The sequence below is a fragment of the Arachis stenosperma genome, chromosome 4, assembly GCF_014773155.1.
Source record: "Arachis stenosperma cultivar V10309 chromosome 4, arast.V10309.gnm1.PFL2, whole genome shotgun sequence".
NCBI lineage: Eukaryota > Viridiplantae > Streptophyta > Magnoliopsida > Fabales > Fabaceae > Arachis > Arachis stenosperma.
The window spans coordinates 3512910-3531424 of record NC_080380.1 but is presented as its reverse complement, the minus strand read 5'-3'; the positions used below and the strand labels follow the sequence as shown (position 1 = coordinate 3531424).

General features: G+C 37.6%; 1 protein-coding gene across 4 annotated transcripts; it reads left to right on the top strand.

Annotated features, from left to right (window-relative positions):
- Window positions 1-11963: 11963 nt before the first annotated feature.
- LOC130976008 (uncharacterized) lies at window positions 11964-18278 on the top strand. 4 transcript variants are annotated; one of them, XM_057900738.1, is made up of 6 exons: window positions 11964-12265; window positions 12819-12997; window positions 14759-15090; window positions 16300-16395; window positions 17250-17309; window positions 17452-18271. In XM_057900738.1, the coding sequence occupies exons 2-6, from the start codon at window positions 12895-12897 to the stop codon at window positions 17665-17667; spliced, it is 807 nt and encodes a 268-aa protein (XP_057756721.1). In that variant the 5' UTR covers window positions 11964-12265; window positions 12819-12894; the 3' UTR covers window positions 17668-18271. The 4 variants fall into 4 exon arrangements, with proteins under 4 accessions (XP_057756721.1, XP_057756720.1, XP_057756719.1 ...); XM_057900737.1 differs by lacking the exon at window positions 11964-12265 and having other exon boundaries at window positions 14224-15090; window positions 17452-17669; window positions 17781-18278; XM_057900736.1 differs by lacking the exons at window positions 11964-12265; window positions 12819-12997 and having other exon boundaries at window positions 14224-15090; window positions 17452-17692; window positions 17781-18276.
- The last annotated feature ends 237 nt before the right edge of the window (window positions 18279-18515 follow it).

Here is an 18515-nt window from a genome sequence, read left to right as displayed (position 1 = left end):
AGTCCATATCTAAAAGACACCCCGTTTCTCTAAGTGATGTACAAGAAAGAGCTGAAAAGTACATCAATATGGAAGAAAACGCCAAGTTAAGAGACCTGAGTTGGCGACCTGGACCTCTTCCCTCAACTAAAGAGAGGGAAAGGGAAGCCAAGAAAAAGGAAGAACTCGGTCTCGAGAGGCCAAGGAAATATCACTCTTATACTCCCCTGAAAGTTTCTATAGTGGATGTATACAGAGAGATTTGCAACACTGAAAGACTGCCACCCCCTAGACCCATTAAAAATAAAAAAGGGGGGAGCCGCAGCGACTACTGCGAGTACCATAAAATATATGGTCACTCCACTAACGACTGCTACGACCTCAAGAATGTGATAGAAAAGCTGGCTAGAAAAGGTCGGCTTGATAGATATATCATAGAAAGGTCGGACAGTCACGGAAAAAGAAAGCGAGATGATATGGATAGAAGAGACCCACCACCGCAGACCCCAGAGAGACATATCCATATGATCTCAGGAGGATTTGCGGGAGGGGGACTCACCAAATCCTCTCGCAAAAGACATCTCAAAAGAGTCTACCAGGTCGGGGAAGAGTCACCCGACCTTCCTACCATTTCATTCACAAAAGAAGATGGGCAAGGAATAATTCCTGGACACGATGATCCAGTGGTAATAACTATGATCCTAGCAAATGCCCATCTCCACAGAACCCTAGTAGACCAAGGAAGCTCGGCGGACATTCTCTTCAAGCCTGCTTTCGACAAGCTAGGGTTAGATGAAAAAGAATTAAGAGCCTACCCCGACACCCTATATGGATTAGGGGACACGCCAATAAAACCACTGGGATTTTTGCCTCTCCACACCACTTTTGGAAAAGGGGAAAAATCAAAGACTCTGAGTATAGACTTCATAGTCATCGATGTGGGGTCGGCATATAATGCTCTAATCGGCAGAGCTACCCTCAATCGACTTGGAGCAGTGGTATCTACCCCTCACCTCTGCATGAAATTCCCGACCTCAGCGGGAATAGCAACGATAAGGGGAGATTAAAAGCTAGCAAGGAAGTGCTACAATGAAAGCCTAAACCTAAGGGGGAAGGGCGGAGAAGTTAACACAATAGAGCTCGGCGGTGCAAAGGCCAGAGAAGAGCTACGACCACAACCGGGAGGAAAAACCGAGGAGATACAGGTTGGTGAAAAGGAAGGGAAAAACACTCATATAGGAGCAAACCTAGAGGAAACTCTAAAACAAGGGTTGACTAAGCTCCTAAGAGATAATTCCGACCTCTTCGCCTGGAAGGCCTCCGACATGCCTGGGATTGACCCCGATCTCATGTCCCACAAGCTCTCGGTTTATCCAGGATCCCGACCCGTACAACAAAGAAGACACAAGCTCGGCCAGAACGAGCCCTAATAGTAGAAGAGCAAGTACAGGCACTCCTGGAAGCCGGCTTTATTAGAGAGGTCAAGTACCTAACATGGCTAGCCAATGTAGTGCTAGTCAAAAAACAGAATGGTAAATGGAGAATGTGCGTCGACTATACCGACCTAAATAAGGCATGTCCTAAGGACCCTTATCCCCTACCAAGTATTGATACCCTAGTGGACTCCAGCTCGGGGTACCAATACTTGTCATTCATGGACGCCTACTCGGGATATAATCAAATTCCGATGTATGAGCCCGACCAGGAGAAAACATCATCCATCACACCCCGAGCTAACTATTGCTACGTGGTCATGCCATTCGGATTAAAGAATGCAGGAGCCACATACCAAAGATTGATGAATAAAGTGTTTTCCCCCCATCTAGGGACTTTAATGGAAGTATACGTCGACGACATGCTAGTGAAAACCAAGAATGAAGTCGACCTCTTATCCGACCTCTCACAAGTCTTTGACACCATAAGGCTGCATGGGATGAGACTAAATCCGGCAAAATGCGCCTTCGCGGTGGAGGCAGGAAAATTTCTAGGGTTTATGCTAACACAAAGAGGGATTGAGGCCAATCCCGATAAATGTAGAGCCATCCTAGAAATGAAAAGTCCGACTTGTTTGAGAGAAGTCCAGCAGCTCAATGGCCGACTTGCAGCCCTCTCCAGATTTTTGGCAGGATCGGCACTAAAATCCTTTCCACTATTTTCCTTATTAAGAAAGGGATGCCAATTCGAATGGACTCTGGAATGCGAGGAGGCGTTCCAAGAGTTCAAAAAGTTTTTAAGCCAACCTCCTATCTTAACCCGACCAGTACCAGGGAAAGACCTCATTTTGTACTTATCCGTAGCAAACAGGGCTGTCTCGTCAGCCCTGATAAAAGAAGACGAGGTCGGACAACATCCAGTCTACTTCATCAGTAAAGTTCTACAAGGCCCTGAACTAAGGTACCACAAACTAGAAAAGTTTGCTTACTCCTTGGTAGTAGCCTCGCGAAGGTTACGGCCTTACTTTCAAGCTCACACCATAAGAGTCCGTACGAACCAACCCATGAAGCAAATCCTCCAAAAAACGGATGTTGCAGGGAGAATGGTTCAATGGGCAATAGAGCTCTCCGAGTTCGACTTAAGATATGAAACTCGGACAGCGATCAAAGCTCAATGCCTCGCCGACTTCGTGGCAGAATACGCAGGGGATCAAGAGGAAAAGCCGACTACATGGGAACTCTATGTAGACGGATCCTCCAACAAAACAGGGAGCGGCGCGGGCATAATATTGGTAGATGAAAGAGGAACCCAGATAGAGGTTTCCTTAAAATTTGAATTTCCGGCTTCAAATAATCAGGCAGAATATGAAGCCTTGATCGCCGGACTAAAGTTGGCAGAAGAAGTCGGTGCTACAAAGGTGATGATATACAACGACTCACAGGTGGTGACCTCCCAAATAAGCGGAGAATATCAGGCAAAGGACCCTAATATGAAGAGGTACTTGGAAAAAACTTTGGAGCACCTTGGGCGCTTTGCAGAAACCGAGGTCAAACACATAACTCGGGATCTAAACAGCAGAGCAGACGCCCTATCCAAGTTAGCAAGTACCAAACCAGGAGGGAACAACAGAAGCCTGATCCAAGAAACCCTCCAGGAACCCTCAGTAATAAAAGATAAACAACAGGTACTTGAGGTAGTCGGTTTAAACCTCGGATGGATGAATCCCTTAATCGAATACCTGAAATTCGACATCCTCCCTAAGGAGGAGAAAGAAGCCAAAAAGATCCGAAGGGAAGCACAACATTACACTTTGGTGAAAAATATCCTCTATAGAGGAGGGATATCAACACCATTGTTAAAGTGCGTACCAACTTCAAGAACCACTGAGGTATTGGAGGAAGTACATAGTGGGATCTGCGGAAACCATCTCGGAGCAAGGTCACTAGCCAGGAAAGTAATCCGAGCTGGTTTCTACTGGGCGACCTTGCAGAAAGATGCCACAGAATTTGTGAAAAAATGTCAACCGTGTCAGATGCATGCAAATTTCCACGTAGCTCCACCAGAAGAGCTCATTAGTATCACTTCTCCATGGCCTTTTGCAAAATGGGGAATGGATTTGTTAGGTCCTTTTCCCCAAGCGCCAGGACAAGTCAAATACTTGATCGTGGGAATAGATTACTTCACAAAGTGGATAGAAGCAGAACTGTTGGCCACCATCACCGCTCAAAGAAGTCGGAGATTCCTCTACAAAAATATCATCACAAGATATGGGATACCTTACTCCATCACTACGGATAATGGAACCCAATTCACCGACGCTACCTTCAGAAGCTTAGTAGCCAGTATGAAAATCAAGCATCAGTTTACCTCGGTGGAGCACCCACAAGCCAATGGGCAAGCCGAGGCAGCTAACAAAGTCATACTGGCAGGACTAAAGAAGAGATTGCAAGAAGCAAAAGGAGCTTGGGCTGAAGAGCTCCCTCAAGTGCTATGAGCCTACAGGACAACACCCCAATCCGCCACGGGAGAAACACCTTTCCGACTAGTCTATGGTGTAGAAGCCATGATTCCAATAGAGATCAATGAGCAAAGTCCAAGGGTAATTCTCCATGACGAGGTCGGAAATGTACGGGGACACAAAGAGGAGCTCGACTTGCTCCCCGAAGTCCGAGAAGATGCCCAGATAAGAGAAGCTGCGTTGAAGCAAAGGATGACTACAAGGTACAACAAAAAAGTCATTCGAAGAACATTCGCTCCAGATGATTTGGTCTTAATCAGAAACGACATTGGGGTCAACAAATCGGGGGAAGGAAAGCTCGCCGCAAATTGGAAGGGACCATACAAAGTCAATGAAGTTTTAGGAAAAGGTTATTATAAAGTAACCGACCTGAACGGCACTGAACTACCAAGGTCGTGGCATGCTTGTAACATGAAAAGGTACTACAGTTAAAAGCAAACTCTACTCCCTGATGTACTCTTTTCCCAACTTCATGATTTTTTTTCCAAAAGGGTTTTTTCTGGAGAAGGGTTTTTAACGAGGCATCATAGTAGAGACTAAGGGAAAACAGGCTATCAAGACCCTTAGTAGCAAAAGAAGGTACCTCCCCAATTAATAAAGATCTTTTTCATTCACAATATCTCTTATAATATCCTTCTTTATTTTTCTAAGTCTTTCTACGAAACGCGCCGACTTAAGCTCGACAAAACGTGAAAATCCCATGAATCGACCTAAGTGGTCGTCAGGATAAAACGACGAGGTACAAGTCGGTGTAAAGAGGTTATATGAGTCGATCGTAAAAACTCGGGAACGAATCCGACTCGTAAGTCGAAACGAGACCCCGAGTAGGAAAGCTCGGAAACACTTCGATCCATAAATCGGAGTATAAAACCGAGTAGAAGAAAAACGCATCGCAAAAAAAACCTAAGTCATAAGAACTCGCTAAAACAAAGTTGAGTATGAGGGATAACAAAAAGAGATAGGAAAACCTAGGAAGAAGTTTAAAGGATGTCCCGAAAGTCCTTAAACGAAAAGCTCCGAAAAACAAACAAGCCAAGGTTTTCAAGAAAAAGTCAAGGGGAATTCAGAAAATTAGAAAAGCATACACGCACAAGGTAACTTAAACCCTTATCCAAAAAAGGGTACTTTGTTAATCTAAACCCTTATTCAAAAAGGGCACTTGCCGAAATATTTTGTTAACGGCCTTAAAAGGCCAAAAGAAATTGTTCAGGCATCACCAAACAACATATAAATAAGTTTAAAAAAGGGGGACTCACAGGCCGAGCCCCCATATAGCCATAAAAAATTATTTTTTCAGAAGAGAAGACGGATCACCACCATCAGGACCAGGAAGAGGGGTAGCCACAGGGGGAGAAGAGGAAATCAGAGGAACATCTGAAGAACTCGGAGTGTCCTTAGATCGTGGAGGGGACTCAATAATCCTCTGCCCACGAGTCTTCAATTCTGACTCGGAAACAACTACGGGAGCAGGAGGATCCACGATGTCACCATCAATAACAACTTTGTCAGGATGTAAAGGAGAAAGATCCAAGTCGGGAGCAATGACCCTGACTTGCTCCAAGAAAATCCTCCAAGACTCCTCGGCGCCATCAGCAATTGAGTCCTCCAACTCATCATATGCCTTCCGAGAGTTTAGCAGATCGTTCTTCACAGACACAAGGTCCTTGAATAAGCTTTGATAACTGGCCTGCGCCGTTTTCCTCAACTCCATCTCCATGTTGTACTGGGCCTGCAAAGCCTTCCCCTTCTCCTGAAAGGTATCTCTCTCCTCCCTCAGCTTGGCAATTTCTTTCTTCAACTCTCCCTCATGCTCCTGATATGAGCGAAGCCTTCCCTCTAGCTCCTCGACCTTCGAGGTCGTCCCTAAAGAGCTGAGGGGAGCCTTCTCAAAGATATCCAAGAGCTTACCACAAACCCCCGCCGCCTTGAGACTCTCCTCGACCATAGTGGTAAGGTGACCCCGAACAGACATATCATCCATGCCTATACGAACATGAGGATAGATATTCTTTCGGACAAACTCAATGGCATCCGCCTTAACCTCAGAAGCACCAGACTCTAAAGTCTTGCGCTTCTTTGGATCAGGGGAAGGTCGGACGACGGGGAGCGGCTGAAGGGGGGCTGAAGAAGAAATTACGATAGGCTTGGAAAGAGTCCCAACGTTCCGAGGAGGAGGAGGAGGAGAGATAACCCTGGCACCACCAGACCGAGCGCGAGACTTAGCTTTAGCCTCCTGGACCCTCTGAAAAGATTCTTGAGCGTTTGTCTTTGCCATTTCTGAAAAAGAAAACAATAGCTAAAGAATCAAACAAGTCGGAATGATCAGTTAACAAGTCGGAAATTTAGCAGACCAGAAAAAACTACCTAGCTGTGATTGGACAAAGGTCGGAGACCCTTGGAAAAATTTTTTAGTATCCAAATATGGGGCCCTCCCCCACACTTCTCGGAGGAACCCCACGACGGCAGCCTCTACTTCATCCAGGTCATCCAGACCATATTTCTCACAAGGGGAGGCCTCCAGCCAGTATAAAGGAAAGCGAGGAAAAGAATTATCATCCAGAAAAAAGGGGTGATGACCCTCTACAGCTTGCACTTTGAAAAAGAAATTTTTAAAGTCATGAAAAGATTCATCAAAAAGGGTAAAAATCCTCCGACCTTGTATGGCTCGGAAGAAAACCCATTGTTGTTTATTATTCAGCCCACTAAAAGGTTTGGTCATATGAAAAAGATGGAAAAAGATTTTCAGAGAAGTCGGGAAATCCAGAGCATGGCTAATAAATTGGTAAATTTTCAAGAAACCCCAGGAGTTGGGATGAAGCTGGGTAGGGGCAACCCGACAATGCTGCAAAACAGACATCTCAAAATCTGAAAAGGGCAGAAAGACGCCCAAACGGGTGATCATGCACTCATACATAAAGAAGAAATGGGGAGCCGTTTCGTTGGCTCTCCCATGACAAACTCGGTCCTCTGAACCGGGAACAAGCAACTCATATTTAGGCTCATCCTCATCCAAAGTACAGAGCCGGTGATGGGTGCGAAGGTGAGTAATAAACTCCGCATCAACCAACGGCTCCTCCCCCAGAACAGTAACGTCAACCCAATCTACGGAGGCCATTTTCTTTCTCTAAGAAAAATGAAGAAACCTACAAAGGGAAAAAAGAAAAGGAAAAAAAAATCAAAAAACAAAGGTCTCTAAAAGAGGAGAAAAAAGAACCAGGCGCAAGTCTACAAACCTATTTCTCTACAAAGCAAAGTCATACGAAAAGTGCGAAAAATGAGAAAGAAACTAACCTCTTTTTGGAATGAAGGTAGGAAGAAGCAAAAGTCTCCGGAGCACAAGAATGTAGTACGAGTGAATACGACACGTACAAAGAAAGAAGAAGTTTGAAAGATTGCAGAAACGGAAAAAGGAAAGAGAGGAAAAGTATTTATAAACATGCTAAGGGGCATAGTGGTAAAAACGAAGCAGTCATTAATGAGAGTGCACCGTTACCAAAGCCATCAATCCCTAAGTGCATCCCTAACGGACACGACGCTTGAATAGACGTAACTGTCAGAAACAAAAGGTCGCGATAATCACGTCGGTTTCAAAACCCGTGAAAGTCGGCTACGAACCCGAATTAAATACTTGAACCCAAGTCCTAAAGAGATCTTGGGCTCAAGTAGGGACACTGTTCATACCCTGGCCCAATGATAAGGGCCCAAGTCCAACTAAAAGGCCTAATCCGATAGATTAAGCCTAGCTAAGCACCGACCTTCACATAAGAAGTCGGTGTCCACTACGACTTGCTCTAAAGAAGTCGGACATGAGATTAGCTGGCAGATAAGCACTCATTCAAATGAGTAACCGCCCCTAAAATCTCTCTAACCGCTTCATAAAGCCATATCTCAACCTCCCTAAGATAATGGGACGGTTAACATCCTAAAGATACGGCACTACTCCAACGGTGGTTATTGGCTCACCACTATAAATACACTGACACTCCTCAGGTACCTCTAAGCCCAATACTCTCTAGACCTGCTCACACTCTTGCTAACTTAGGCATCGGAGTGTCTTTGCAGGTACCACCCCCTCTTCTCGTACAAATAAGTCGGACGAAGCCTCCCGAGTTGCACATTCATTCGGCAACCTTCTCCTTCACACATTTGGGCCAGCCAACGCCATCCATTCAGTCAATCTCCGGTTACCCACCGTAACAGGAGGTTATTTGAATTTTTTTTGTTTGGGTCTTAATTAATTTTTTCTGTGTAGATGTAGGTGTTGATTAATTTTTTTTTATGAAAAGTGGACACTTTTTTTTTGTCATGAAAGATGTATTTTTGTGTTATTGAAAATATTAGTTTAGTCTTTTCATATATTATTTTTATTCTAATACTGTCAATAATCTTATTCTTAATAATATTTTAGAGTATAATCATTCATTAGTTATGATTTTATTATTAGTTATATGGTTAATTTTGTAGTAGGATAAATAATTTACGTTATAAAAAAATTATAATAGTGCATAAGAATAAAATGCTTTAGCATTTAGAATTTAATTTTGGTTCATTTAGGATTTATTTTGATAATATTTTTGTATTGTAACGATTGTAAATCGATGATAGAATTTAGTGTTTAATTAGAGTTGTTTTCGTAAAACCTTGATAAAAATTTTGAACATATTTAGTTAATATAGTTATTGGAATTTCTGAATATAATTTATAATTTTTTCTAGAATCCACATCTTGTATTTCACATCACACAAGAATATCATTTCGTAGTCTTTCTTCCACGGCCTATGCTATCTATGCTTCTAAAGGACAACTTTTTAAGTACTCTTTTTATAATAAAAATTATTTTTTATTTATTAAATTAAAAATAACATATAAAATAATATATTTTAATATTCTTTTTAAATATTTTCAATAATCTTATTTTTATTATTATTATTATTTTAGTTTAAACTTTTTACTAGTTATGCTTTTATTATTATTTATGAATAATTTTATTTTTAAATTATATTCAGAAATTTCAACAACTATATTAACTAAATATATTTAAAATTTTTATCAAGGTTTTACGAAAATAACTCTAATTAAACACTAAATTCTATCATCGATTTACAATCGTTACAATACAAAAATTTTATCACATACCAAAAATATTATCAAAATAAACCCTAAACGAACCAAAATTAAATTTTAAATGCTAAAGCATTTTATTCTTGTGCACTATTATAATTTTTTTATAACGTAAATTATTTATCCTACTACAAAAATTAATCATATAACTAATAATAAAATCATAACTAATGAGTGATTATACTCTAAAATATTATTAAGAATAAGATTATTGACAGTATTAGAATAAAAATAATATATGAAAAGACTAAACTAATATTTTTAAGAACACAAAAATACATCTTTTATGACAAAAAAGTGTCCAGTTTTCATAAAAAAAGTCAATCAACTCCTACATCTACACAGAAAAAATTAATTAAGACCCAAATAAAAAAAATCAAATAACCTCCAAATTCATAAGATATTATGTTTATTATTTTAATTTTTCATAAACAAAATCAATTAAGACCCAATTTCAGAAAAAAAAGTTTGGCCTGGCCCAAAAACTTAAATCCATTAAAAAAAAATAAAAACCAGCCCATTATTAACATTCATAATTAATAACTAATCTACTTTAGTTATATTCTCTCTCTAAACACTTATTTTACTAGAAAAATGACAACAAATTTCTACATATATAAAAAGAATCTTTCTTCTATATGATAGAATTCACCGTGAGAAATATCTAATACTATCCAAAGGTCGAGGTTAGGGTCTTTGGGTTATGTAATTCTTTAATTCAATTACAACTATTTCTTTTTGTCATTGTATACTATTCCAAACTTGAGATTTAAATTCCACGAGTCATCCTGTACATGACTTGTGGTAAAGTCAATAGATTGTTGAGACTCAAACTTTTGACACTTGTTTAAGTGTACAAGTCAGTTGACTATACTGCCAATCCAAATTTGTTCCCGGAATTGACAGTTAACCCCTCAAAGACCACCTCATGTAACTTACCATGTCCCGTGCAATATACAGATAGAATCAGAGACATGATAATCAAACTTCACAGACCACCCCATGTAGCTCAGCATGACCTGAGAAGTTTGAATACATACAAGCATCTACATTTGGTTACAAACATTGTATTTGACCATTACAAATTATGATTCCAAGTTACAAATTATGAGCTTGATAATTTTTCTTTATTTTTCTTCATCCATCCATCCCCGATACATGAAATGGCCTCTAGTAAAGTAACAGTATCCTTCCAATATAGTTATATACTTGTTCTTATTCATATTTGCATTTTCTCAACTGCATACAAGCATATGTTTCTGGTTACAAATATCAGTTTTAGTGTTCATGAATTTTTTTTTTTTTGATAAGTGGAGCACTCACTAAAGCCATGAGGCAGTGAGAAGACATTACAGACGACACGACAGCAAACAGAGCTATGCAATGCAACACACAGCAACAAGCATTACAATGCTGATACTGTTTCTCACATTCCATAATAAAGGAAACTAAAAAAAGCATCAATAAACAACAATGCTGGTCACCTTGGAACATGATTTATAACTCTTATATAGAATACTTCTAATAGGAGGCACTGTGTGTATGCAATTATTTATACTTGAGTATGAAGTTATTCTTTTCATATTGTTGTTAGCATAATCATGACATAATAATAAATATAAAAATAGCAGCTGTTAGTGACTTAGTGGTTGTATTTATATCAGATATTATAACTCTTTATATGAACTTATATTATTCGTATCTTGTACTGTATTAATTTTAGTAGTTGTATTTTGAGTGGGATCGGATAAAGCGAAAATCTACTCCTATTCATTCCCTTATCATCCCTACTAAAAAAATAACTTTGATATCACGTAAACTCATACAGATTCAAACATTTTTTGTATAGAACTATAATCTATTAACACGAGCATGGCCATTTGTTTTATTGGACTTTTTATTTTATTGTTAACAACAAATAAATTAACATTTTTCGAGTTTTGTTTCACAATCTTAATTCAAAGAATAGAAATGACTTTTCTTGTAGATGTCTTAATATCTCAATTGTGGTTTTGATGTAAATTAAAGAAACAAAAGTGATAGATACAAAAAATATGTAAGGTGCCAAAGAAAAAAATAAAATAAAAAAATTAAAAGATAAAAAAGGAAGAAAGTAAAAAAGAAGAATTAAAAAGTAAATATTTTTAATTAAAAATATAAAAATATGGTACAAGAGTTTGATTTCAGATTTCAAAAAAATTATTAAAAATTTTTAATTTTACTATGTATGCAGAACAACTGAAAGTGTCTTTGGATTTTTAAGTTTTTTTTTTAAATAATATGATTATATTATTTGTCTAAATTTTTATTTATAGGCTAATTTAATGTCTAACTAATAGTTATTCTAAGAATTGCGTGAATTTCCAAACAACGATCAAGTAATTGTTTTTGCCTTTTGCCTTTTGTCTTAGGTAAAAATTTAGATACAGACAACTTCATATGAAATTAATAGTTGAAAGTCATTAAATAATTTGATAAATTTAACTAAATTATTATCTAACGACTCCTATCTATCAACTTCACGTAAAGTTAATTACAACAAAATTTCTACCTTTATCTTAACACCTCATTTTTTATCGGCAACAATAGTAAATTATACTCCTAGAAATACATTGTACTAAACAAATTTTTTCAATTATTTTATACTTACATTAGTATAACTCAAATTGAACCATGAAAATTAAAATATTGTAGCAAAAGTTAACCAAAATTTTGAAACATTTATTTTATTAAATATTTTTTTAAAGAATAATACTTGCTTAACAATGTTAGAGTATAATTCTAAAAATTGGATTGGAGTAACCGGCTCAACCTTAATAAAAATCCAATTTGTAGTGTACCGATTAAAAATCCGGCAAAGGCAGCAATCACGTGAAGCCCAATTTTTTATTTTTATTTTATCTTTTTGTAAAAGGAGCTTAAACAAAGTTGTCTACTGCTGAAAAAACAAAAAACCCTAAATCATTACCCACGAAACCTCCCCTACCCCGTCTTCTTGTCTGACGTCACGGAGTTGCCGTCGCCGATATCGTTGCTCCGTTCGACCTCTCCTCCTTCATTGCTACTCCGTTCAACTCCTGCATAGCCGCCTCTTTCTCTGCCGCCTGCGCGTTGTTTTCAGCGTCTCTGCTCGCTCGGGTCACCGGCATCTCTGCCACTCGCCTCTCCGGCCACGTCTTTACGCGCCTCTTCTCTCCGTCTCTGCCCACCCTAGTATGACATTTTGACATTCTCAATTTCCGCATTGAATTTGTTTAATGATTCATGAATTCGATTAGTAATTTATCCTCATTTCTACCATGTTTTTGTTGAGTTGCTGACTTGCTGTTTAATTGGATTCTTTTGTTTATCCTAATTTCATGAATTTGATTGGTAATTGGAGATTTTCGCTGTTTAATTTGATTGGTAATCTATCCTTAATTTTATTGCCGAGTTGCTGTTTAATTTTTGTGTTGAAAAGTAGACAAAGTATTGTGTGAGAAGTAAAATTTTGAATTTTATTATCATTGAATCAGTGAATTTGGATATTTTGAAATTTATATTGGTATATTTTAAATAATTTTATTTTATATTTAATTAAACTGATTTGACCATGGTTCAAACATGGTTGGACCACTGAATCTTGGAACCAATCACTCGGCCGGTTCAGTTCTCGCATCCTTGTGTTAAAGAATAAAGAAAACCTCCAATTTTGTCTTTCTTCAATCTTTCATAGCATTATTCTTGTGATTAGTGTTGTAACATTTTCCCTCTGTAAATTGGGAAGGTTTGCAAAGCAACAGCATACCACTTTTTGTAGCAGAAGTTTTGTTAAAAGAGCAGGAGAAGCAGCCAAAAGAACAATGAATATACTCTCAGTTGCACGTAGGTCATTGAATTTTGTTTCGATAAATCAGTTTCGTCAGACACATTTGCTCAGAAGACTTTCTACATGGCAGTTTACTGGTACTTTGGATTTTATCCATTTTTTCTTTTTGCTGATATCAATAGTTGATATTTCTCATTATTTGGATGTTTTCGTGTGTTGGTTCTAATTTTGTGTCTGATTGAGCTTGTGTATCTGTTTGACCATGTGAAAGTCTTGTTGTTTTTAATCCTGATAGTGTGTGACTGTAAATGTTGCTAAACAAATCTGATTTTGAGGGATAGATTTTCTTCCCAAAATTATACTTATAGAGTTTTGCATGATTTAGTTTTCATGTAAAAGCAGAACCAAATATAAAACTGGTTTATGACATCTCAATATTTTTGAAGCAGTTTATTGTACACATACTTACTGAAAGAGAAAAGCTCTTCACCCTCTCTCTCTCTCTCTCTCTCTCTCTCTCTCTCTCTCTCTGCGTTGGGGAGGGGGAGGGGGAGGGGGAGGGGGAGGGGGAGAGGGAGGGGGGGGGGTCTCTTCCCACCAGAAGCTTTAAAGTCTCCTTAAGTGGTTTTCATAGCATTGATTGTGTGGCTTTACGAGCTGATTTTGACTGGCAAATAGCAATCACTCTTTCTATCAAGTAAAACTGGTAATAAAAAAACTACACCAAGTCAAACAAATTTTGATCTGCAGCAGAAAAAAAACAGTTAAGTTGCTTTTATAAAAAAAATGGAATCTGGCTTTTAAATTTGGTTTTGGTTTGCTTACAATTTGGTTTGGTTCCAATCAGGAAGGTTTCCATGCACAACCCTAACTTCTTGGATCTGCTTACATTCGACATGTTTTAGACTTAGTTCCTTTAGGCATATTTGGGGCATGAATTGTGAATGTCTTGTTAGTTATTACTTTATTCTCAAGTTTGAAAATGATGGTGATGTAACTATATTATAGAAGTCATCATTATTAATTGTAACCTGCTGATTTATATTGTTGTCTCTCTATCTGCTACAGATTTAGTATTGTGATTCCCAAATTACATCATTATATCGCATGTCATTAGAACCTTTTAAAGGCATGTTTGTTTGCTATTTTGAGAACTAATAACTCCTAAAGATCTAGAAGTATGCATGACCCTGCTTTTAGAATGGATCCTAAACACATCGAATCACAAGATAGCTGTAATAAAGTAAGAGAAAGAACGTACAAATGCTGAAGAGTATGAGAATTTTCTTTTATAATATTTGTGTGTCTACCTAGTCTATGCAAAATAATTATAGTATTGCTGGTACAATGTGCATATTGGAAGGGGCAAATCGATGTGCTGTATGAAGGAAGAAGGAATAGAAGTGAAATTAAAGAAAATCTCTGGACATTTCAATTTATAATATGCTCAGCTGAGAACTTCATGCTTGCTTCCTTTATTACAAGGGTAGTATTATTTTTGTTGCAAATCTTTGGGGTAAATACAATGCTATTCCTAATGTTTTTTCCGTCCTATTTGCGTCCCAAACATTTTAAAAGTGACTTTAACTTTCCCACTTAAGTCCACCAAAAATCAATAAAGGAGGGTGTATATCCTTTCAAATTGTCGTTTTTTTAGGAATTTAGCAAAGAACCTGTTCTTACATAGACATGGGAACACAATGACGATGGGGAATGGGGAAGAGGACAACAATATCCTCGATTGTTGGAACCAAAATGTTAGGAACAACATTAATGCATACCCTCAATGTTTGGAACCAAGATGATAATTTGCCCTTATACAACATCTCTAGATGTTCAATTTCTTTCTCAGATTTATTTACTTATCTTTGTGAAACCCTTACCGGAGGTTCAAGCAGATAATGGCACTGTTAATCAGCAAACTAATAAGTTAGAGACTCCCGAGGAGTTTGAGGGGCGGATTTTTGGTGATAATCCTGGGAGAAGTTCCTCAGTTGATTCCTTTTTTGAAAAGGTTTCTCGTTGGGGAAAGGCTCAAGATAGAGCTAAAGGTGACAACTCATGGTTGGATGATCTAGAAGAAAGTTTTGACACATTATCTGATGGAATGGATGGAAAACTGAAGAATGCGGCACGATACTTTGAATATGATTCAGATGAAGTCGAAGAAGAAGACTATTCTTTTCGACATGATGCCACCTTTTGGCCTTACACAACATATGAATTAAGGGTATGTTAAATAAAAATGGCTCATTCCCGCTGCTTATCACTGTTATATTTCCACATTTTGCTTTAACATTCCGACATTCTATGAATTTTTACTTTTATTTTTTATTTTTTTATTTTGGTCTTGGCATTTGCGTTTAAATTAATCTTTGATGTAATGATAAACTAAATTATACACAGATGTTTCATGGAAAAGTATTCCTTGAAGTGTATTTACAATTCTTTTCTGAAATATTGTGTTTGTTTCTCTTAGAGGATGTTTGGCTTGTTTCATAAACCTGTTTATTGCAAGTAGACTATACTTACAGCTGATTGCGAATTCCTTTTCAAGTGCACCATGGAATGTCTCCTACTGTTTTCAGCTACAACCGCACATCAAAACCAGCATTGCCTCTCTAAATGCGTGAAAGATTTGAAACATAACAAATAAAATATATTATATAGTAGCTGTAGTACTAGTTTCCATAAAAAAGAAAATCTGTCGAAGAATTAATTGCACCAAACAAATGAAAGTATGGCAACCTCTTATGTGGTGGGGCTATCATCACCCGATCAAAGAGAGAACTCAGGTGGGTGATCAGAGTTATCTACATTGTAGGTACCAGTTGGAAAAGCAGGGGAGACTTCTTTTAACTAGAAAAAGGCACTGTAATTATAATCAACCCTTGTTTTTACTAATACTTCTCATGAAAGAGACAAAATCTATATTGCATTGGCATGTTTAAAATTTCTGGTGGCTGGAGAGAATCACTAATGCCACTCCCTTCTTTTCCTTTCTAAGATTTTTGTGATAATATTGATCATTTTGGTCTATTGCATGGTGACTGATAGCTGTTGTTTGCTTAGTTGTTTTTTAGAGTTCCCTTTTTTTTCCTTGCAGTTTGTCTTTGTTGAAGATTTCTTACCTCCAGCCTGTTGTATTGATTTGCTTTCCTGTTCCTTCTAAAATCTTCAGTAAAAAAATAATAATAAAAACTTAACTACATTTTTTTGCGTGGAAGTATTTAAATTACATGAAATAACATAGGGTCATTCAGATTTCAGATTGAGCCTCAGGCATAGTAGCCAATGTTAAATTCGTAGCTTACCTCCTGTGTGACTCCATTAATTGCTATGCTTCCTTTATCCCTATGATATTTGCAACCTTTTTTGGTTTTCATTTGTACCAAGTGTATCATAATGGAGTTCTGATTTGTACAGTTTCTTTATACAGGATCTTGACTTTACAAAACCTGGCGTACGCAAACCCAAACCGAGGGATGAATTCCAAATAACCACGAAAGAAGTTCTTAGTCAGGCAGATTTCAGGGTTAGCACTTATGAACTCTGTTGGAGTAGTTCCATTATGAGAACAAGTCTGTATCATTGGTTTAATTACCCTGCCATTCCGATTGCTATGGCTATGTGAAAATTACCTCATGCAACTGTGTTGAAAACTTAAAATATACATCCATCATTGCTGATCCATGTGGTTAACTTAGTAAAACACAAATAAAGATAAAACTCTTGCTATTCGTTTGTGGTTTGTTAGCAGACTTGACTAGGTGGACAAGGTTTAGTTAATGTTGTGAGTAGTTTGATGCAGATGTTTAAGGTATAGGTTATACTAGCATAATGAAAAAAAAAAGCTGCACTAGAGTTACAAAGTATTAGCTTGTTAACATTTTTGTTCATCTTCTCAAGATTGTTTGAAATGGTGCCAATGAGTCAACTATGATACTGTCTTAGCCTTTGCCATGTTTTTGTTTTATGACAAAGAAATGACTTGCAGATGTTATTTATATTTAGTTGATTTAATAGAAGCAATGAAGTTTACATAGTGTGAATTTTAATAGCCAGTTTGATGTGAATTTAAATGAAAGTGTAAAAAGTTCGGCTTACATTTTTCATTGGCAACTCATACCTAATAATTTTTTCGTTGTCCCTCATGTTAATACTAAATTAATCATCATGAAGTTTTGGGTAATTCTACTTTACTGCTGTGAAGGCAGATGAAGGTAACGGAATATTTTTTGTGACAATCTGACACAGGAGTCACAATCTGTGCAGCAACTTTGTCTTTTTGCTTCATTCTTGCTAATGAGGATCCATTGCTAATGTATGAGATCTCTGGTACTGCTATTCTTGGAATGACTCTTGATAGATTTAATGTTTTATATGCAGAATGTTAGTTTCCTAGCAAACTTCATAACAGAGGCAGGAATAATTATTAAGAGAAGCAAGGTCTCTCTCTCTCTCTCTCTCTCTCTCTCTCTCTCTCTCTCTCTCTCTCTCTCTCTCTCTCTCTCTCTCTCTCTCTCTCTCTCTCTCCAGGTGTATTTGAATTGTGAGATCTTACCATCCATTTCTTGATGTCTTTGAGTAGACTGGCATTAGTGCAAAGGCTCAAAGGAAGGTTGCTAGAGAGATTAAAACTGCTCGTGCTTTTGGCTTGATGCCTTTTACAACAATGGGTACAAAGGCATTTATTTCTGGGAGAACCATGGAGAATGTTGATGATGACTTTGCATATGAGACTTTTGGTAGAAAAATGCATGCAGATCCTGCTATGGAAGATGACTACTCACGAGAGCGTAGATAGAGGTGTGTGTTCTGTGGGGGTTCAGGTAGCTTGCATCTAATCTACAATTTGTGCTTTTTGATGTTTCTCTCCTGCTTAGAGACCTGAAATTGATTGAAGTCTTCAATTCGCAGCTAGAGCTTTGATTACTAAGGTGTACGCGTAGTTTATGCTAGTATAAATCTTGAAGCTGCATGGTGTTATTTCCTTGTAGTTGATGTTCTCAAGTATCATCATACCGCCCGGGTTGGAAGCGTAGAAGTTTATCCTTTATGCAGATTTCTTTCAATGTATACTGGATAAATAAGCCCTACTTAAATTTATTATACGACATTAAGTTTTCAAAAAATATCATTATAAGAGAAATTAGTTTTGCTTTGAAACGCTACGTTTTTTTTTTTTGACTGATCACAAAATAACCTTGTCCCCATGATTTTGAAAACTGGTCGGTCGAATGGAAAATCGATGACTTAAGTGGTTCGGTTTATAAAGGAAATCGTCCAATTGTAAAATTGGAATTGAACCGGTGAATCAGACGAGAATCACCATTACTTCTACTGCCAATATTGGCTTTTGAGGAACTCATTAGGCATGAACTTGTGTCCTCTTGATATTTGGGCTTTGTTTGATTGTATCTTTGGATATCTCACAATAGAAGGAGTATTATACCTAATATATTCTCAATTTTTTTTTGGAGTCCTATTTTAGTGCGATTAAGTGGAGCAATTGGAATATACATCACACATCTAACATCTAAATATTCTCACATTGTATATATTTGGCTGTTGGCCAAAAGCCAATTGTAAAATAGAGAATTTGTGGTAACTAGTTGGTTAAACAAATAAGTGTTGTGTGTAAAATAGTATGCT

Bases quoted from the DNA above. Each gene is read 5' to 3' on its own strand.
- LOC130976008 (XM_057900737.1), top strand. From the start codon at position 14,647: ATGTTTGGAACCAAGATGATAATTTGCCCTTATACAACATCTCTAGAT. The intron at 15,091-16,299 runs GTATGTTAAATA...TTCTTTATACAG, and splicing joins ACACAACATATGAATTAAGG to GATCTTGACTTTACAAAACC. The intron at 17,310-17,451 runs GTCTCTCTCTCT...GTCTTTGAGTAG, and splicing joins TAATTATTAAGAGAAGCAAG to ACTGGCATTAGTGCAAAGGC.